Genomic DNA, 23,203 nt, shown 5'->3' on the forward strand with positions numbered 1-23,203 from the left:
GCCGTACCAGGCTGCATGCCCTCAACATGGGGGGGTTGGGTGCTCTGGGGCAGAGGGGCGCACTGCGGCCCCCCCACCTCAGAGCACCCTGTCCCCATGTTGATGAGGACAGGGCCCCTTCCCGACAACCCTGGCCGTTGGTTGTCGGGGTATGCGGTCGGGAGGCTTATCGGAATCTGGGAGCCCCCTTTAATAAGGGGGCCCCCAGATACCGGCCCCCCACCCTAAGTGAATGGATATGGGGTACATCGTACCCCTAACCATTCACCTGTAGGAAAAATGTCAAAGTTAATAAATACACCACACAAGGGTTTTTAAAATAATTTATTTTTCTGCTCCGGAGGCTCCCCCTGTCTTCTTTATTAGCTCTGTTTACCAGGGGGGGCTTCTTCTTTGACGTCTTCGGGTGGGTGGGGGCCGCCGTCTGGTTCTCTTCCACCGCCGGGGGGGTCGCTATCCCGACGGGTCTTCTCCGCTATCCGGGGGGTCTTCTCAACTCTCCGGGGGTCTCCTTCTATCTTCGCCGCTCTCCGCTGTTGACTCGGCGCACCCCGGTTCTTCCTCCAGCTGTCCGGTGCCTTCTCCTTCAGCGCTGAACGTCTATCTTCTTCTTCCGTGCTGTGACGTATTCTTCTTGTTCCGGGCTGTGACGTCATCTTCTTCACTTCTCCAGATGTTGACACGCCGGCTGTTCTCGCTGAAATGGCAGGTGCGCTGCTTTCATCGGACCTATATAGGCCTCACAGTCCCATCATGCTCTGTACCTACCCATGTGATACCTACCCACGTGGGTAGGTATCACATGGGTAGGTACAGAGCATGATGGGACTGTGAGGCCTATATAGGTCCGATGAAAGCAGCGCACCTGCCATTTCAGCGAGAAGAGCCGGCGTGTCAACATCGGGAGAAGAGAAGAAGAGAAGACGTCACAGCACAGCGGCCTGAAGGGAGAAGTAGAAGTCGTCACAGAACAGCGGAAGAAGAGGAGAAGACGTCACAGAACAGCGGAAGAAGGAGAAGGCACCGGACAGCGGGAGGAAGAACCGGGGTGCGCCGAGTCAAGAGCGGAGAGCGGCGAACATAGAAGAAGACCCCCCGGAGCGGAGAAGACGTCACAGAAGAGCGGTGAAGACCCCGGAGAGCAGGAGAAGACCCCCGGAAATCGGAAGAAGAAGCTCCCCCTGGTAAAAGAGCTAAAGAAGACAGGGGGAGCCTCCGGAGCAGACTAATAAAATATTTTAATACCCTGTGTTTTTTATTTGTGTTTTTACCACTTTTCCTCCCGGTGAATGGGTAGGGGTACGATGTACCCCATATCCATTCACTTAGGGTGGGGGGCCGGTATCTGGGGGCCCCCTTATTAAAGGGGGCTCCCAGATTCCGATAAGCCTCCTGCCCGCATACCCCGACAACCAACGGCCAGGGTTGTCGGGAAGGGGCCCTGTCCTCATCAACATGGGGACATGGTGCTCTGGGGTGGGGGGGGCTGCAGTGCGCCCCCCTGCCCCAGAGCACCCAACCCCCCCATGTTGAGGGCATGCAGCCTGGTACGGCTCAGGAGGGGGGGGGCGCTCGCTCGTCCCCACTCCTTTCCTGGCCGGCCGGGTAGCGTGCTTTGGATACGGGTCTGGTATGGATTGTAGGGGGACCCCCTACGCCGTTTTTTCGGCGTAGGGGGGGCTCTCCTTACAACCCATAACAGACCTAAGGGCCCGGTATGCTCCTGAGGGGGGAACCCATGCCGAATTTTTATTTAAAATTCGGCGGGGACTTCCCCCTCAGGATTCATAACAAACGCCGCACACTTGTAGAATTGGCGGGAATCCAAGTCGGATCTCCCGTCGCTTCTATGACGCGCACGTTGGAATGTGCTGTCACTATTCCAGTGAGTGCGAGATGTCGGCGAGATCTCGGCACCATGTCGCCGAGAATCAGCGCGATGCTGTCATGCTAAAAACACAATATCACAACACCTACTGTAAGTTACACCGCCGTAAAATTTCTACCTAAGTGCCCGATCCACAAAGCACTTACCTAGAAATTTTCTGCGGTGTAACTTAAATCCGGCCGGCGCAAGGCCTGCCCAATCTAATGGGGCAAGTCCCAATTAAATTAGGCGCGCTCCCGCGCCGGACGTACTGCGCATGCTCCCGACGCGATTTTCCCGACGTGCATTGCGCGAAATTACGTTACGCCGAGTTTTGTGAATCGCGCCGGGTCAAAAAAGTTGCGTCGGGAAAAAAAAGAGATGCGGCGGGAAAAAAAAAATGTAAAATTTTTTTTGACAGCGTCGAGGGAAAGAAGGGTCTACTTTTACATGGTGTACTAACTTTACACTTTGTAAAAGCAGCCCTAATTTTGCGACAGCAAACTAATACTTATGGAGAAAAAACGAAGCGTAAAAGCTTTGTGGATCTCCGTAAGTGCTAATTTGCATACCCGACGCGGAATTTCGACGAGAAATGCCCCCAGCGGCGGCCGCGGTACTGCATCCTAAGATCCGACAGTGTAAGTCCCTTACACATGTCGGATCTTCTGCCTATCTATGAGAAACTGATTCTGTGGATCAGTTCCATAGATAGAAACAGGGATACGACGGCGTATCAGTAGATACGCCGGCGTATCCCTTTTGTGGATCAGGCCCAAAGATCTCAAGTTTGGACTCATCAGACCAAAGCACATATTTTCACTGGTCTAATGTCCATTCCTTGTGTTCTTTAGCCCAAACAAGTCTCTTCTGCTTGTTGCCTTTCTTTAGCAGTGGTTTCCTAGCAGATAATCTACCATGAAGGCCTGATTCACACAGTCTTGTTGTGCTGGTGACATTTCTTTACTTATGCTAGCATTTCACTCACAGGGCTGAGTCCATGGCTAAAATAGAGGATCAAGAAAGGATATTGAGTGCCAGTCACTTTATTATTTTTAAAATGTTATTGCATAAATGGTTAAGGAGGTGAGGATTAGGGGTACCAGGCATGGGCGTCCGCTGAAATTTTTTCAGAGGGGGGCGCTTCCGCAGCGGTGACACACATTTAACCCTTTCTTCAAATGCTAGCAGGGGTTAAAAGTGTCCCACTAGCGGCTGAATAGCGCAGCTAAAACGATGGTAAAGCGGCGCTTTACCGATAACGCGGCCAGTCTGCAGTGTGAAATAGCTATTGAGATAATTCAGCTTCACTCCATGCCCATATAAATATAGCCTAGAGAATGTACAGACCCCCCTTCAGCACAGACCCCACCTTCAGCACAGACCCCTCCATTCAGCACAGACCCCCCATTCTGCACGGACCCCTCCATTCAGCACAGATGGACCCCCCTTCAGCACAGCCCCCCATTCCGCACAGACCCCTCCATTCATCACAGACCCCCCCTTCAGCACAGATGGACCCCCATTCAGCACAGATGGACCTCCCCTCCCCCATCTCATTCAGTACCTCAGATCAGCCATCAGCATGGCTGGGTCACAGCAGGTTCCCTCCCCCTGTGTACACATAAACACTGGAGGGTGAGGCAGCTTCACTCTGCTCGCTGTGTCTGTGTGACATCCGGCCCGGGACCGCTCAGACAGCCCGCGGCCGCAAGACTCTTCAACGCCTTCTTGATTTTCCAGGGGGGGTCAATTGCCACCCCTTGCCCTATGGAGCGGACGCCCATGGTACCAGGTACCATAGCAGATCACTCTCCGAATCCAGACCAATGTCCATCATCACAGTGTCAGAACCTTTAAGCCGACCTGGCAACACTGCAAGCACATTCCCAAATTTCAGTGAGTCCTCCAAGTGAGTCACCAGGCCCTTTGAGAGGCCTTCTTCCTGACTCTCTAGCAAGGGGCCTCCTCCTTGTCACAGTTTTAAATTGACATATAGCGCCTTGAAAAAGTATTCATACCCCTTGACATTTTCCCCATTTTGTCATGTTACAACCAAAAACATAAATGTATTTTATTGGGATTTTATGTGATAGACCAACACAAAGTGGCACATAATTGTGAAGTGGAAGGAAAATGATGGTATAAATACAGCTGTTCTGTGACACCCTTAAGCCCCATACACACTATTAGGCCCCTTTCACATAGACGTATAGAATTTAGCCACAGGACAACTATTAGTGGTGCCCTCCACAAATCTAGCCTTTATGGAAGAGTGGCAAGAAGAAAGCCATTGTTGAAAGAAAGCAATACGAAGTCCTGTTTGCAGTTTGTGAGAATCCATGTGGGGGACACAGCAAACATGTGGAAGAAGGTGCTCTGGTCAGATGAGACCAAAATTAAATGTTTTGGCCTAAAAGCAAAACGCTACGTGTGGCGGAAAACTAACACTGCACATCACCCTGAACACACCATCCCCACTGTGAAACATGGTGGTGGCAGTATTATGTTGTGAGGATGCGTTTCTTTGGCAGGTAAGCTGGTCAGAGTTGATGGTAGGATGGATGAAGCCAAATACAGAGCAATCTTAGAAGAAAACCTGTTAGAGTCTGCAAAAGACTTGAGACTGGGGCGAAGGTTCACCTTTCAGCAGGACAACGACCCAAAAGATACATCCAGAGCTACAATGGAATGGTTTAGATCAAAGCATATTCATGTGTTAGAATGGCCCAATCAAAGTCCAGACCTAAATACAATTGAGAATCTGTGGAAAAATAAGCATGTGACCAGTGAAATCAGAACCCCCAACCTGCATCCTTGCTTCAGGAGAATAATTGAAAGAATACTGAAACCAATAGACTATTAGTTAACATTTGAAAAAAATGGGGCCAGAAGCCACTACAAAGTAAAGGATTAAAAGAAAATGGGATTGAAAGGTAAATCAGAGAGAAAACAAAAAAATATACTGGAAATGTATTAAAAGTAGCAAGTGAATAGTAGACACTTGGGGCCAGATTCTTGTATATTCTGCGGCGGCGTAGCGTAAGCCATTTACACTACGCCGCCGCAAATTACTGGAGCAAGTGCCGTATTCTCCAAGCACTTGCTCCGTAATGTGCGGCGGCGTAGTAAATGGCCCGGCGTAAGGCCGCGTAATTCAAAGGGGGCGGCTTGTATTTAAATTAGGCGCGCCCCCGCGACGATCGAACTGTGCATGCGCCGGGCATAAAAATAGCCCAGTGCGCATGCTCCAGCTCACGACGGAAAACGTCAATGACGCCGGCGTGAGCGTCATTGACGTAAAGTCGTATTCGCGAACGACTTACGAAAACGACGTAAACGACGGAAAAAGCTGACGCTGACCCGACGCCATACTTAACATGGCATACGACGGACCTTCGTAAACTTGCCCCTCATATAGCAGGGGCAAGTTTACGCTTACAGAAACGTCGTAAAATCACTGCGTCGTCCGCGCGTACGTTCGGGAATCTCGCTTAACTAGCTAATTTGCATAGACGACGGGGATAACGACGATGCGACACCTAGCGGCGGGAAAAAAAATTGCATTCAAGATCTGACAGCGTAAGAGCCTTACGCCTGTCAGATCTAATGGGTATCTATGCGTAACTGATTCTAAGAATCAGTCGCATAGATACCCTGGGCCAGATTACGACTTGCGCCGTCGTAAGCCTTTTAAGAATCTGGCCCTAAGAGAGCACCAGGATATGTGAACAGCCGGCCTGCAGTAGCAGGTTTCAAATGTAAATGGCGCTTATCACAGCTTTCAGTCCTGATGTTAAACGAAAGGTACTGTCTGGGTTTTCTATACTCAATAACAAGAATTGCAAATTACCTTTCTTTTTCCTTCCCAAGCAGGTTGGTAATGACTGTACATGTGAAGACATCTGATTGCTTTGATGAACTCCGTCAATAATGCAGCGTTTGCCATTGTGATAAGTGAAGGGGAATCCCAAGTTGGGGTAAAAGCTCCATTCAGCTCCACCAGCTAAACCACTTCCTGAAAGATACAGAATAAACATGCTTTATCAATTTCCCAAACTTGGCCAACTTGACTCCACCTGGTCTATCAGCACTCATCCATCCTGATCTACTCCAATCATACCCTTAATCTAATCATACCCTACTCCAATCGTACCCTACTCCAATCATACCCAACTCCTATCATACCCAACTCCTATCATACCCAACTCCTATCATACCCAACTCCTATCGTACCCAACTCCTATCGTACCCTACTCCAATCGTACCCTACTCCAATCGTACCCTACTCCAATCGTACCCTACTCCAATTGTACCCTACTCCAATCATACTTTACTTTAATCATACTCTACTCTAACCGTACTCTACTATAATCTTAGGCTACTCTAATCATACTCTATTCTGGTCATACTCTACTTTAATCATACCCTACACCAGTGGTTGCAAACCATGGCACCCCAAATGTTTTGGAACTTAATTTCCCACAATGCTCATGCACTCTGCAGTGTAGTTGAGCATCTTGGGAAATGTAGTTCCAAAACATCTGGGGTGCCAAGGTTCGCCATCACTGGCCTACACCAATCATACCCCATTCCAATCATACTCTACTCCAATCATACCCTATTACAATCATACTCTACTTCAATCATACCCTACTACAATTATACTCTACTCAAATCATATCAACTCCAATCATACTCCACTGTAATCACACTTCACTTTAATTACACTCTATTCCAATCATACCGTATTCTAATTATACTGTACTCTAATCATACTCTACTCCAATCATGCTGTATTCTAATTATACTGCACTCTAATCATACTCTAGTCCAATCATGCTGTATTCTAATTATACTGCACTCTAATCATACTCTACTCCAATCATGCTGTATTCTAATTATACTGCACTCTAATCATACTCTAGTCCAATCATACTGTATTCTAATTATACTTTACTCCAATCATACTGTACTTTTATCATACTCTATGTGGCGGAAAACTAACACTGCACATCACCCTGAACACACCATCCCCACTGTGAAACATGGTGGGAATATTTCTTAAGTTTCGGCGCATGTCAATTCATCTCCACTTGCATGTCCTTCTACCTTGGCTCAAGTCCCGGCCAGCTAGATAGATGTGCTTTTCGAACCATGGCTGCCCTATGGCCAATTCGAGTAGAGTATGATTAAAGTGGAGTCATTTTGGAGTAGAGTATAATTATATTAGAGTATTATTAGCGTAAAATATACTTTGAGTAGAACATGATTTGAGTAGACTATGAGGGTTATTTACGAAAGGCAAATCCAATTTGCACTACAAGTGCAAAGTGCCTTTGAAAGTGCACTTGGAAGTGAGGGAGTGAGTATTACCGTGCTACCAAGAAGTGGGGGAAGGAGAAAAGGGAAGGGGGTACGGCTGCGGCACTGAAAGGTGTATCAGACCATAACAGATATAAAGAAAAGGGTAGTGCTGCGCTGTAAATAGGGAATGGGGTACAAGTGTAGAGGAAGTGTAGCAAATCCTTATATGTAAAAAGACCCTGTAGTAGCCGGGGCACGGAGAGTAAGACTTGGCAGGATGTGAGGCGGGCGGTGGCGGCGACGGGCAGAGTTGCTGATTCCTGCCATTACTAGTAAAAAAATAATAATATGTCCCTGGATTTAATTTGAAAAATCTGGTCACCTTACCCTAAGAGCAGTGTTAAAAACGTCCCGTGTGCATGAAGCCTAATTATATCTACAACTACTATCAAGTAGAATCAAGCTTTTAAAAAACCAACAAAAAACAACAACATAGGATTGTATTCACAGATTTGATCAAATTGCTGTGTACGGTCTCTAATAAGAAGATTCTACTGTCCCATTAATTCTTTAGGAGTGAGATGGTGCCATCTGCTGGTTTCAATAGAACATTACACATTGTAGCTGTTGCAGGCTGTGAGAATTGCCACTTGAGCCATTTACTTCCTAAATCCTCTTGAGTCTCAGAGCTTGTTTTTCATATCAGTGAAACCTCATCATGCATATTATACCTTTTAGCATTTGTAGTCTACTCTATTAAACGTTATTTTTTCAGCACAGACAGGGATTTAATTTGGTTGCAAATTTGAATACATATACAGAATTATTTCCTTGGATTTTATTGGCAATCAGTATTAAAAAGATGATATTTCGACACTTGTATGCTACTGGAACAAAATAATCTCGGTCATTAATCAGGCTTTTAAATTATCCGTTCAAAATGATCCCCTGGTCTGTATCCTGGGATTTCTTGATGAAGAACTATTTACGCCCCATGCCCGGACTGCTGTTTTTCACCTGTTGTCAATTCATTCTGTTGAAATGGATATCACCTCTCTCCCTACTTTTAAAGGGTGGCACACCCAAGTAAATACTACCTTACTAAAAGAAAGGCATATCCCGAGGTACCCCTTTTAAATGTAATAAACTATGGGACCCCTGGTTACAGGTCCCAGGGTTATCTCCAATAGCTCTTGTCTTTGAGAAAATCTTGCAAGGCTGATAAAGTTGTTTCAGGTATGCTTATCTAGATTTTTTTTTTCAGTTTCCTTGAACGTGATTGGATATTCTTTGCAAAGTGAAGCCTTATCTCATTTACTAAGCTCTGGAGCAACTGCACTTGCAGAGGACAACTGCACTTTGCAAAGTTCACAGTGTATTTGCCTTTAGAAAATCAACCCCAATGTGTATGTTTTTCACACAACTTGTCATATATGATATCTTGTTTTACTGACTTTTCTTACTGTACCACAAATCTAAGTATGAAAATTGTCCGGTGCATTCTAGAACAGCTACACCACACTTGGAATTCATGCCCTTTTTCCTATGCCTACTGTTTTGAGTGGTTGTTTGTATGTATGAACTCAAAAACTCTTTATAAAAAATATTTTATAAAAAAAAAAAAAAGGTTTGAAAAAAATAATTTTCCTGAATTTTTTTTTTTTTTTCCAATGCTACATTTACATAACTTGCAATTGAGATTAAATTGGGTTGATAAGGCAGTGGTGACAATAGATAGATTCATGCAATGCATGAATCTATCTATCTATTGGTGATGATTAGTGTTGCTCACGAATATTCGTATTGCGAATATTCGGCTCGAATATGGCATATTCGAGTATTCGCGATATATTTCGAATTTCGCAATGAATATTCGCAATTCCGAATATTCGCATTTTTTCAATTTTATTTTTAAAACAGATCACATCCTATCGACGTCTAAAAGCATTGCTGGTATGATTAGAGACCCTGGGCCGAGTAGCTAAGCTGAGGCGATCCTTTTATGTTGCCGAATATAAAAAAAAAAAAAATTGCGAAATTTCGCTAATGCAAATGCGAAAATGATTGCGAATTTTCGATAACTGTGGTAGGAGAACTCTGATTGTCTCTGATGCAAAAGGGGGGGGCTTTGTGTATGTTTCTGTTATGAATATTTGTATGTTTGATATTATTTTTTTTGTAAGAAGGAAAAAATTGCGCATACCTTAAAAAAAGGGGAGAATACAGCAGCAACTCAAAAATGTTATACAACATAAATTAATACAAGACAGAAAATGGAGTCGCTCTACAAGAATAAAAAATATGTCTAGTGACAAGACATGTGGGCAAATTATAAAATAAGCAAGCGCAAATAACTTGTGAAATACACAGTGAAACAAATATATAAAGAAATATAGTCCCAATAATAGAAAAATAATCTTTCATAAAAATGTCTTTGATATGTGAAGTGAAAAAAAGTCCAAAGCATGCAGCATGAACGTGTTCAATCTTCAAGGTGTTTGATTGACAAACGGCTGTGACAGATGGATAGAGTAAAGAATCACCACCAATGCAAAACACTTTTTATTTTCTATTGTAAAATATCACGAATATTCTGAGCCAATCAGAGTGCTCCTTCCGCATTTGCCGAATATTCGCAATTATTTTGTATTGTAAAATATCAAGAATATTCTGAGCCAATCAGAGTGCTCCTTCCGCATTTGCCGAATATTCGCAATTATTTTGTATTGTAAAATATCACGAATATTCTGAGCCAATCAGAGTGCTCCTACAGCATTTGTCGAAATTGCGCAGTAAATATCGCATTCGCATTTTGCGAAATTTCGAAAAAATATCAAGAATATTCTGAGCCAATCAGAGTGCTCCTACCGCAGTTATCGAAAATTCGCAATTATTTTCGCATTCGCAATAGCGAAAATTCGCAATCATTTCATTTCGATAAAATATCACGAATATTCGAATTTAGCGAATATATCTCGAATATTCGACTATATATTCGAGATATATCGCAAAATCGAATATGGCGTATTCTGCTCAACACTAGTGATGATAGATGGGTGCAGGAGAGAGGGGGCAGCGCTCCTGCGCCCTTTATTGGCGCACAGCTACTGGTCACAAGATAATTAATGTTATTCGCTTTTCCTGTGGTGATAATGTAATGGCTGATCGGTGTATATCCCAGATTCAGCTTGTAATCATGTAGAAAGTAAATTTCACGTAAGTTGCCAATAATTATTGTGCTGGCTGTAGATTTTACTGGAATTTTATACAACATACTCAACAGTGTCAATGTATTTTTAACTGTTGACTGTTGGTGAACAGCAATTTTTTGGGGGTATGAAAGCATCAAGATTCTTTGCTTCAAACTACTCCAGTGTAGCTATGGCTATGTGTTCAGGTCCTTTTCCTGCTTAACCACTTAAGACCCGGACCAAAATGCAGCTAAAGGACCTTGCCCCTTTTTGCGATTCGGCACTGCGTCGCTTTAACTGACAATTGCGCGGTCATGCGACGTGGCTCCCAAACAAAATTGGCGTCCTTTTTTTCCCCACAAATAGAGCTTTCTTTTGGTGGTATTTGATCACCTCTGCAGTTTTTATTTTTTGCGCTATAAACAAAAATAGAGCGACAATTTTGAAAAAAATACAATATTTTTTACTTTTTGCTATAATAAATATCCCCCAAAAATATATAAAAAAAAATGTTTTTCCTCAGTTTAGGACGATACTTATTCTTTTACCTATTTTTGGTAAAAAAAAAATCGCAATAAGCGTTTATCGTTTGGTTTGTTCAAAATTGATAGCGTTTACAAAATAGGGGATAGTTTTATTGCATTTTTATTAATTTTTTTTTTTTACTACTAATGGTGGCGATCAGCGATTTTTTTCGTGACTGCGGACAATTTTGACACATTTTTGGGACCATTAAAAATGCACTGTTTACTGTGGAAATGACAGTTGCAGTTTGGGAGTTAACCACAAGGGGGCGCAGTTGAGGTATGTGTTCCCTGAAGTGTGTTTACAACTGTAGGGGGGTGTGGCTGTAGGTCTGACATCATCGATTGTGTCCCCCTATAAAAGGGATCACACGATCGATGACAGCGCCAGAGTGAAGAACGGGGAAGCCGTGTTTACAAACGGCTCTCCCCGTTCTTCAGCTCCGGGGACCGATCGCGGGACTCCAGCGGCGATCGGGTCCGCGGGTCTCGTGGTCCCAGTCACGGAGCTTCGGACCGGGTGGCCGGAGCGCGCCGCGGGCGCGTGCCCGCGACCCACGGCTGGGTACTAGTACAGGACATACCTATACGTACATGTGCCCAGCCGTGCCATTCTGCCGACGTATATGTGCAGGAGGCGATCTTTAAGTGGTTAAAACTGGACCGGCACCCCAGTCTTAGGTTTCTCGTAGACTGAAATAAGTCTTCCTCTGGTAAAACTGACGGAGAATGCTAAATTTTACAATTGTCACTGAAAAAGAAGTAAAGGGGTCATCTTTCAATGGGGACACCTGTTCTATTGGCAAACGTAAAAAGTGGATTTTTTCCTAATTTTATAGAGATTTCGAGCTTACTACTTTCCCTCTTTCTTTCCCAACTTTCAGTCTCAAGAATGTCCTGATGTTATCTCATAGTCTTTCACACGGATCTCATTTTCTAGACATGTGTTTTTTATGGGTAATTTGATATGATTTTTATTAGATTGTTCTTATTATCATGATTGGAATACCATTTTAGTCTTTTGGTGTGTAGCCCATCTATTAGGGATTCTGTATATGCTTAAAGTTGTCTATACTCATATCTCCCCTGTTGATTATTTTCGGACAACATGATGCCCTGTTAGGTCCCTTTCACACTGGGGCGAGAGGTGTGCTGATGGTATAGCGGCACTGTTTTTAGCGGCGCTATACCGTCGGAATTGCAGCGTAATTGCGGCGGTATTTGGCCTCTAGCAGCCGAAAAAGGGTTAATACCGGTCTAGCCACGGTGTCCCATTGTTTTCAATAGGAAGGAGCGGTGGAGGAGCGGTAAACTCACCGCTCCATGCGGCTAGCAGAACTTTTGGAGAGGTCCTGCTAGCGCACCGCCCCAGTGTGAAATCCCTCAGCTTTCACACTGAGACTGCAGGGCAGGAGTTTTTCAGGCGGTATTTAGTTGCTATTTTTAGTGCTAAACTGCCTAAAAAACTCCTCAGTGTGAAAGGAGCCTGAGGCCTCGTACACACGACCGAGGAACTCGTCGGAAAAGACACATCGTTTTCCTCGACGAGTTCCTTGTCAGGCTTGTCGAGAAACTCGACAAGCTTTCTTTGCGTACACACAGTCAAGACCAAATCTCGTCGTTCTCAAACGCGGTGACGTACAACACATACAACGGCAGGGAAAGTTCGATTCCACTGGCACAACCCTTGGGGCTGCTTTTGCTAATCTCATGTTACTGCGTGTTAAGTAAAAGTTTAGTAAGAGACAATTTGTACTTTTCAGTCTGTTACAGCGTGACAAATGTGCTATCTCCATTACAAACGCTACTTTTACCGAAGGTGCGCTCCCGTCTCATACTTTATTCTGAGCATGCGTGGGTTTCTTAGCATACACACGAATGTGTTTCTTGTCGAAAACCAGCCCGACGAGGAAATTGAGACTCCCATCGAGGAAAAAGAGAACTTGTTCTCTTTAATTCCTCGTCGAGTTCCTCGACAGTTTTCTCGATGAAAAGCATACACACGACCGTTTTTCTCGGCAAAAAAGCTCTGCCACCAAGTTTCTTGATGGATTCTGTCGAGGGAAACGTGTGTACGAGGCCTAAGGCATTTTCCTTTTTTTTTCTTTTCTTTTTTTTAATAAACATTTTCTACTTGTTAAAAAAAACCCTCAAAACTCAAACAGAGGTTCTTGCTCTTCCTTACTCCATACTTAAAGCGGTGGTTCACCCTAAATAACACGTTTCTACCATGAAATCCAGCATACTAGCGTGAGCTACAGTATGCCTTTATTTTTTATTTTTTGCGCCGTACTCACAGTTTAATCCTGTAGTTAAGTTTCAGACTCCCCGCGGGGAATGGGCGTTCCTATGCAGAGGGGAACATGATTGACGGCCGGCTATGGCGCGTCACGCTTCCCGAAAATAGCCGGAGTAGGACTCGGCTCTTCACGTCGCTCAACGGCGCCTGCGCACAGACTAGGAGCTGACTGCGCAGGCGCCGTGAAGAGCCAAGTCCTATTTTGGCTATTTTTGGGAAGCGTGACGCGCCATAGCCGGCCGTCAATCATGTTCCCCTCTGCATAGGAACGCCCATTCCCCGCGGGGAGTCTGAAACGTAACTACGGAATTAAACTGTGAGTACGGCGCAAAAAAATAAAATAAAGGCATACTGTAGCTCGCGCTAGTATGCTGGATGACATGGTAGAACATTTTTTTTTTTTAGGGTGAACCCCCGCTTTAAAAAAAAGGTGTGGCTAGAGTTACACTTTAAAATATGAAGAGAATATGAAAGCTAAAAGTTTTGAACAACTGGATTTCCGTAGATCCTAAATAATCCCCATGAATTAAGGAGACTTACTTGGATAAGAACGTTGAAGTCTGATTCGATCCGGGAACTTGTTTAATTTGATGTGAGGCAGTGGAGCATCTGAGTATCTTGGAGAGGGCAACCATCTTGCAGAAGGCTTCCAATCTAGATCACAGCTGTAATGAAAAAGTGGCAATAAAGTACTTAGCTACAGTTCTGGTAAATCAGTGTGCTCCTAATAGTAGCTAGACTTCGCCTCAGCCACCAGTCAGATCCATACCTGCCCAGTGATTTGGAATGTTATGGGTAGCCATGTGAAAATAACAGAAAAGATTAATGGGTCAAACCTGGCATCATGGAGGGTTAACCTATCCAGACCAGGGCTCCTGAAGCTAGAATGCACCAATGACTTAAAGTGGAGTTCCACCCATAAATATAACATTACATCAGTAGTTTTAAAAAAAATTCATTAGTCCTTTACAAATTTTTTTTTTTTTTTAAGATGCCTTCAAAGTGTTGTTGCTAGGCAGAATAGTTAATCTTCCCACTTCCTGCACCTAGGTGCTTAATGCTTCCTAACCTACACCGCACAGACTCCTGGGAATGTAGTGGGTGTAACTTTCCAGGAGTCTGTGCACTCCCCAGTCTCAAAGAATCATGTGACTTGGACAGCACAGGTGCTGAAACCTGATCTGACACTGCTTGTGCAGCACTGAGCATGTGCGAGATCTGCAAGGCTGAAATCCAGGAAGTCATACAGTCTGGCTTCATGATGCCCACACTTAAGATGGCCCCAGTCAATTTCTATTTTATAAAGTGTCTAAATGCTGTAACAACCTAACAAAACGGACCTTAGTTTACAGGCCAACTGTAGTAGAATACATTAAAGCGGTGGTTCACCCTAATAAAACATTTTTTTTTATAGCATTAAATTAGGCATAGTAGCGCGAGCTACAGTATGCCTGTATTGATTTTTTTAGCTCGGTACTCACTGTGCAATCCTCTATAGAAGATTCCGACTCCCCGCGGGGAATGGGCGTTCCTATCCAGAGGGAGGATGATTGACGGCCGGCTATGGCTCATCACGCTTCTCCGGAAATAGCCGAAATAGGACTTGGCGCTTCACGGCGCCTGCGCATAGTCTGTGCGCAGGCGCCGTATAGCGCCGTGAAGAGCCGAGACCTGTTCCGGCTATCTTCGGGGAGCGTGACGTGCCAGAGCCGGCCGTCAATCATCCTCCGTCTTGATAGGAACGCCCATTCCCCGCGGGGAGTCGGAATCTTCTATAGAGGATTGCACAGTGAGTACCGGGCTAAAAAAATCAATACAGGCATACTGTAGCTCGGGCTACTATGCCTAATTTAATGCTAAAATGTTGTTAGTGTGGGTGAACCACCGCTTTAAGCTTGTGTATTACAGGGGTATTTATATTTAAAAAGTGAAATTGTGGCCGGAACTCCGCTTTAACAAAATATTCCACACTTTAGTTGCTCCAGGAACAGTTTGAAATTGGTGACTCCCAACTAAATTTGGCAGTTTCTTGCAGTCCATTTTAAATGACAAATGTAATTGGTAGTCAACACATTCATTCTTAAAACTTGTACATGAGAAACTGAAATGAGAAGATGTCTTGAAACACTGGTGCCTCCTAGTTTCAACATTCCTGGTGTGACTAGGCCAACTCTGCAATCGGTGGTGCCAAGATTACCATACTGTAAGTAAGGGCAAAATAGAGGTGTAGTCTATGAATCCCGAATCCCTCTTCTTTACTGTATGTATATACTACTATATGAGGGATCAGGAATATTCAGAAGCATTCAGAATTACTTCTAGGATTTCCTACCTTTTTTTAGGAGGTCCAGTCTGTTCAACAGAACCCCTAAAAATGTTGTAAAAAATAAATAAATAAGTGGTACTCCCGCGCTAACACTCTTATTGAGTAAATAAATAAAAATGCTGCAACAAACGCCAGTTAGCTTTCCCAAAACTATGGAGTGTATACAAATATTACAGTAAATGTTGCTTCTCTACTATTCAGTGTTTAACAACTTGGCGCCCGCGCTATAGCTGAATGAATAGACGTCCCCCCCTTCGCTCACTCTCCCTGTGCCCCTGCAAGGCGCAAGCGGCAAGCTTATAAAAATAAAAAATGCTCGAGCAAAGCGCGGTGACGTACAACACGTACGACGGCACTATAAAGGGGAAGTTCCATTCGGATGGCGCCACCCTTATGCTGCTTTTGCTGATTTCGTGTTAGTAAAAGTTTGGTGAGAGAAGATTCACGCTTTTCAGTTTTCGTGCTTTTCAGTCTGTCATAACTTGCTTCTGAGCATGCAAATTTTTTCCACGTCGTTAAAGCCTACACACAACCGTTTTAACGTGAAAAACAACAACGTGAAAAACGATGCAAAAAATTAGAGCATGTTCTAAATTTTTAATGCCCACGATCTTTTTAATGACCATTTAAAAAAAAAAAAATGTTCACGTCATGAAAAACGGTCGTGTGTACGCGGCATGAGATAAAAGAAAGGGGATCTCAGGCTTGCCAGAAAAGAAAACACCAGTGTTACATCTTCCGGCGCCGGAAGTGACGGCATGACCTTGCTTCTGCCCCTCTGGGGGTCATAGAGATTGACGGAGACTATCTGGTCCGCAGTCAGCTCTATGATGAGGGCTCTTACTTTGCAGGAAATTTCTGGCTGAAAAAAGGAGCAGCTGCAGGCATCATTCAGATATCTCCACTCAAAGTCCAGGATGCCATATGACGTTCTATGGGCAGGAAGTGGTTAATGGCAGGTTCCATTTATTCACATCTATAGGGTGTACGTAGGCTCAAAATGATAATAGTAAGTCCTGGATATCAACCATGGCATACATAAAAAGAAACTTTAGTCAACTGATTACCGTATTTTCCGGCGTATAAGATGACTTTTTGGATGCAAAAAAATGCATCCAAAGTCGGGGGTCGTCTTATACGCCGGGTACGGTCTCCGTGCAGCTGCGATCGTCATAATTTCAAAGCTGCGCGCCGTCTTCTCAGCACGTCCTCGCTGTCCTGTGATTGGCGGAACAGAAATCTTCCCAGCAGCGCCTCTGTTCTGTTTTCCGCCTATCACGGATGCCTTCTCATCCTCGGACGAGATGAGAAGGCATCCGTGATTGGCGGAACATAGAACAGAGGCGCTACTGGGAAAATGTGTGTTCTGCCAATCACAGGACACGCTGAGAAGACGGCGCGCGGCTTTGAAATCATGGACGCTCGCAGCAGACGGAGACTGTCACCGCCTGCAAAACGTGAGTGATGGCACAGTGGGGGGGAAAGTGGGGGCATGCAATGTGATGGCACTGTGGGGGAATGCAATGTGATGGCACTGTGGGGCATGCAATGTGATGGCACTGTGGGGGAATGCAATGTGATGGCACTGTGGGGGAATGCAATGTGATGGCACTGTGGGGGCATGCAATGTGATGGCACTGTGGGGGAAAGTAATGTGATGGCACTGTGGGGGCATTTAATGTAATGGCACAGTGGGGGCATGTAATGGCACAGTGGGGGCATGTAATGGCACAGTGGGGGCATGTAATGGCACAGTGGGGCTTGAAAAAAAGGGGGTAGTCTTATACAGTGAGTATATCCCAAAACCAAAAATTTTCCTGGAAAATTAGGGGGTCGTCTTATACGCCGGAAAATACAAAGGAATTCCTTGAGGATAAGTCTTTATATCTAATGTCTTTTCTGTGTATGTTGCATTGAACATTACTTCAATTAACTTGTCCTTTAAGAAGGATAGGATTTATGATTACTACTTACTTAGAATACGAGAGTGCAGTGTTGCGGATAAGAGGTAAGCTGATTCCTTTATCCGTCTTTTCTTTAGGATGGCCTTCTCCATCATCTGAAAAAAATGTAGACCATTGCTCTTAATCTAAGAAATTACATAACATTCAATAGGAAAAGATATAAAAAAGGCGCAAAAGTAAACTGATCTAAAATGCTCTGGTCCTTAAGCCTGTAAGATAATAACAATGTTGTAAATCTCAAAATAAAATCAAAAACTGAATATTAGGCCCTAATTTCGTTACATTCATTTGAATGATGCAGTGTCCTTCATTCTGAATAGCAACCCAATGGGCCTTGCCAACAGACATATATTGCATTGTACCCGTAGAAATGCTACATGCACCTTTTTTGGTGCACTGACTAGACAGTCCATGCAAATTATCAGGCTTCCTTAAGCCAATGCACATTAACACGCAACATTGCACTGATGCACCCCAATGGTGTCAATGAGCTTTAAAGTATTCCTGTCCCTATACTAAAGATTCAAAGTCAGATTATACCTGTTAAAAAAAGGATGCACTTACATTTCCCACTCCCCAAGCTACTGAAACAACAAATTAAAATTGTGGAGGAAACAAATGTTAATGGACCATCCACATGTGTTAGCCTCTACACCCCACCCCCCCCCCCCCATAAATGTGAAGATACACTTGTGTAGCATAGGTAGGTCATAAATTATTCATAAGGAGTTAATAAAAATCCCATAGGAAGGGTGTTGTACTTCAGTAGGCAGCTTCACCTGAGACAGGAACAAATCTCTGAAATTACAAATAGGAACACAAGGGGGCACCAGCTAAGTGCAGCATCAATGGGTTTATTACGATCAGAAAGCCAATGGGGGCAATGGTTTGAGAGAGGAACCAATAGGAATTCTGAAACGCATTACCATAGCAACCAGACCGCTCCAGGTGTGACATCACATCCTGCCCTGTGCTTCACAGTGGCTCTCCTCACTTCCTCCTTACATTGGACTTGGTTTCCTCACTGACAACACAGTGGGGGTTATTTACGAAAGGCAAATCCACTTTGCACTACAAGTGCAAACTACTAATGCAAAGTGCACGTGAAATTGCACTGAAAGTGCACTTGGAAGTGCAGTCGCTGTAGATCTGAGGGGGACATGCAAGGAAAATAAAACACAGCATTTTAACTTGCACATGATTGGATGATAAAATCAGCAGAGCTTTCCCTCATTTCAGATCTTCCCCTCATATTTACAGCGACTGCACTTCCAAGTACACTTTCAGTGCAATTTCAAGTGCACTTTGCACTTTTAATTTGCACTTGTAGTGCAAAGTGCATTTGCCTTTCGTAAAATAACCCCCACTGTTTGCTGTTACAAGCAGCTGTTCCGGTGGACGGCTTCCATCCAATGCGGCATGGCTGCAGATAAGCTCTTTGATTTTATTACTTTGGCTTTTTAATCATATTAAAGAGGAAGTAAACCCTCTCGTCCAAAAATAAATAAAAAAGACAACCTGCAAGACAAAGGCATAATGAGCTAGTATTCATAGCATACTAGCTCATTATGAATTACTTACCTGAGATGGAAGCCCCCGCAGAGGCCCTCGTTCGCCTCCTCCGACGCCGCCATGATACCCGGAGTGACTTACGGGTATCGCTGCTACAGCGCTGTAAATGGCCGGAGCAGCGATGACGTCACACCCTCGCATGTGCGAGGGAGCCGCCACTAAAGGCTCGATGCCGTTAGTAGCGGCACTCTCAGTGCGCCTGCTCCCGATGTTTACGGTGCATGCACCATGGACATTGGTGTCGCTATTTTTTGCGAATATCTCCTAGACCTTTTAGGTTTGGGAGATATTTCTTGCACCTGTGATAGACGTGCTAAAATGAAAATGTTATTTTGTGTTATGATTAGAATCACTGAAATGTTTCTCTTTCCTATATTCCTTATACTGTTTATTTGTTTTTATACGCATTATGCATATGTATGTATGGGAATGATCAATACTGCTTATTTTCCTTGAGGATTTTATATCAGATATTGTTTTAAAGTAATGAACTCAGCATTGAAAATACAAAGGATTATTATTAAGAGCAGATGCTGTCATCCTCCATTTTCCCCTCATGTTACAAATGTGTCCTCCGGCCCTTCCCCCTACTGCATTCCTAAATGGCTTCACTTCAAACCCCCCTCCTTTCTACTGCATTCTAAAGTGGACTTTAACCTTCCCTCCCCCTTCCTCTCTTTAGCCCACCAAGGGATTTGGTGTCTCATGAAAAGCAGAACTGTTTTCCAAATAAGGACTTCCATCTCCTTGCTCCTATGGCCCCTGCCATCGTCTGAAAACAAGATGGCTCCTGGACTTTAGCAATATGTGCTATGGGCTATAGACATCACAAGGTACATCTTCATCAATCAATTACACAATTTGGGGATATACTTTAACGGGTGCATGCGCTGTAGATTTTCTTTGAACAGTTTTTGATCAATTCCATTTCTAATGTTTCGAAAATCGATCGTTTAGGCTCAAAAAATCTGACGGGTCGTTTTTTTACAATAAAACGTTGTATTTCGATAATCGGAATTACACCAATAATGTTTCAAAAGTCGAACGATCGAGGGAATAGACCTCTTATTTGAATGATTTTCTAACCATGTATGGCCGGCATTAGATCACCAGATTACCACGAGAATAGTACAGCGCTGGACCACAGTTATGTCTGAATAAAAAAAAAAAACCTGAGTAGGAAGACTGCTGAGTTGTTATATTATATTTCACCAATGTCTTTAAATCCATGTCTTTATGGACCTTGCTTTGTGCACTGGTCCAAATCATTTGGTGGAGGGGGGATTACGGTGAGAGGTTGTTTTTCAGGGGTTGAGCTTGGCCTCTTAGTTCCAGTGAAGGGAACTCTTAAGGTGTCAGCATACCAAGACATTTTAGACAATTTCATGCTCCCAACTTTGTGGGAACAGTTTGGGGAAGGTCCCTTCCTGTTCCAACATGACTGCGCACCAGTGCACAAAGCAAGGTCCATAAAGACATGGATGAGCGAGTTTGGGGTGGAGGAACTTGACTGGCCTGCACCTTAAAGCGGGACTCCACCCTAAAGTGGAACTCCCACTGATCGGAACCCTCCCCCCTCCGGTGTCACATTTGACACCTTTCAGGGGGGTGCAGACACCTGTCTAAAGATTTACACCCACTTCCGGCCACACAGTCTGCGGGCATGACGTCACCTTCCGCCCCCCCCCCCCCCCTCCCCGTTGTGTTCTGGGAACAATCGGCTCCCAGTACACAGCAGGAGCCAATTGGCAGGTGTAGCGCGACTCGCACATGCAACGTAGGGAACCGGGCAGTGAAGCCGGAGCGCTTCACTTCCTGATTCCCTAACCAAGGATGGCGGGGGGCAGCAGAGTGATGAGCGATCGCTCGTCCTCTGCTGCGGACGGCGCTGGACTCCAGGACAGGTAAGTGTCCTAATATTAAAAGTCAGCAGCTGCAGTACTTGTAGCTGCTGGCTTTTAATATTTTTTTTCCGCGCACATCCGCTTTAACCCGATAGAACACCTTCGGGATGAATTAGAGCAGAGATTACAAGCCAAGCCTTCTCCTCCAACATCAGTGCCTGACCTCCCAAATGCGCTTCTGGAAGAATGGTCAAACATTCCCATTCCCACTTTCCCATAGACACACCTAAACTTTGTGGATATTCTTCCCAGAAGAGTTGAAGCTGTTATAGCTGCAAACGGTGGGCCAACTCAATATTGAACCCTACGGACTAAGACTGGGATGCCATTAAAGTTCATGTGTGTGTATATAAAGGCAGGTGTCCCAATACTTTTGGTAACATAGTGGGGGTTATTTACGAAAGGCAAATCCACGTTGCACTAAGTGCAAACTACAAGTACAAGCACTTGAAATTGCACTGAAAATGCACTTAGAAGTGCAGTCGCTGTAAATCTGAGGGGTAGATCTGAAATGAGGGGAAGCTCTGCTGATTTTATTATCCAATCATGTGCAAGCTAAAATGCTGTTTTTTATTTTCCTTGCATTTCCCCCTCGGCTTTACAGCAACTGCACTTCCAAGTGCACTTTCAGTGCAATTTCAAGTGCACTTTGCACTTGTAGTGCAAAGTGTATTTCCCTTTCGTAAATTGCCCCCAGTGTGTTAGAGTGTGTGTGTATATATATATATATATATAAAAAAAAATTGCATATTAGAAATTGACTTTTCCTGGATTAATCACATTTTTACATTCAATGACATTGATAATAAAAGATAATTTATACAAAGGAAAGAAACACTGAAAGAAAGTATTTTAAATATTCGATTTTTCTGTGTTTTTACCTGCATTAAAGGGTCTCTTTAACGAGTCATTCACATGGTAACAAATGAATGTTAATGTGTGCAAAGTTAAGGCAGCCCATACTTCCTAATGCACAAAAACTTGCCTTACATTATTATTGGAAAGTTGTAAAGTGCACCGCACAGAGCAATCATATCCGGTTTTGTGGTGTGCTATAATACTGTGGATACTTTTTTATTTTTTGTATGAGCATGTGGGTGGCATTAGGACTGTGAACCACAATCGACATATACAGAACATTATTGTGCATTACATTACCACGCACTTTTTAACACATATGCGCTGAACAAGATTTACCTCTATAAACTGCTGCCTAACTGCAGAAACCTGATTTACATAGACGTGCCCACAGGGTGTGCGAGGTGTGCCTGGGCACACCCTAATAACCCTGTGCTGGGCAGAGTCCCCTACTACTTGACTGAAGAAAAAAGGATTGGGGAATCTCTGGGCCAAATCCTCAAAAGAGATACGACGGAGTAACTGCTGTTACTCCGTCGTATCCCTGGTCCTAACTATGGAACTGATCCACAGAATCAGTTTCCCATAGATAGGCAGAAGATCCGACATGTGTAATTGAATTACACTGTCGGATCTTAAGGATGCAATTCTAGGCCGGCCGCTAGGTGGCGAGGCCATTGCGGCCGGCCTAGAATATGCAAATGACCAGTTACGGCGATCCACGAACGCTCCGACGGGCCCGTCGCTCTAAATCGACGTCGTTTACGTCGAGTTCCGCCGCGTAAAACTAGGGTAGAGCCCTAGTTGTCTTAAGCCATGTTAAGTATGGCCGTCGTGCCCGCGTCGAATTTTAAATTCTACGTCGTTTGCGTAAGACGTCCGTGAATGGCGCTGGACGCCATTTACGTTAACGTCTAAGCAAATGACGTCGAAGCTTACCCGACGGAGCATGCGCAGTACGTCCGGCGCGGGAGCGCGCCTAATTTAAATGGGGCGAGTCCCATTTGAATAGGAACTCCTTGCGCCGGCCGGATTTAAGTTACAGCGCCGCAAATTTCCAGGTAAGTGCTTTGTGGATCGGCAACCTAACGTGGAAATTTTGCGGCGGTGTAACTTAAATCCGAAAAGTTACGTTGCGCCGCTTCTTTGTGGGTTACCCCCTCTGTCCTTAGTCCCTTTCTCTGTTTCAAAAGTGAGACATCCGGGGCTCCGAATTGTTTTTGTAAAAAACAATAATTAAAAACAATAATAAATAATAAAAAAAAGTAAAAAAAAATATTAAAAAAAATAAACTACTGACACCGTCCACTGCTCTACCAACACTGTCCATTTCCATATATATATATATATATATATATATATATATATATATATATATATATATATATATA

At 44.2% G+C, this 23,203-nt stretch overlaps 1 protein-coding gene across 1 annotated transcript in view; it reads right to left on the reverse strand.

The window, feature by feature from the left end:
- The window catches only part of SPATS1 (spermatogenesis associated serine rich 1), an 84,870-nt gene that overhangs the window by 55,810 nt on the left and 5,857 nt on the right, over positions 1-23,203 (reverse strand). The window contains exons 2-4 of the mRNA XM_040348484.1: positions 17,489-17,573; positions 13,729-13,853; positions 5,721-5,885 (exon numbers count right to left, since the gene is read on the reverse strand). Coding sequence (XP_040204418.1) covers positions 5,721-5,885; positions 13,729-13,853; positions 17,489-17,573 — 375 coding nt within the window. The remainder of the gene's footprint in view (positions 1-5,720; positions 5,886-13,728; positions 13,854-17,488; positions 17,574-23,203) is intronic.

Source organism: Rana temporaria, chromosome 4 (assembly GCF_905171775.1).
Source record: "Rana temporaria chromosome 4, aRanTem1.1, whole genome shotgun sequence".
Lineage (NCBI taxonomy): Eukaryota > Metazoa > Chordata > Amphibia > Anura > Ranidae > Rana > Rana temporaria.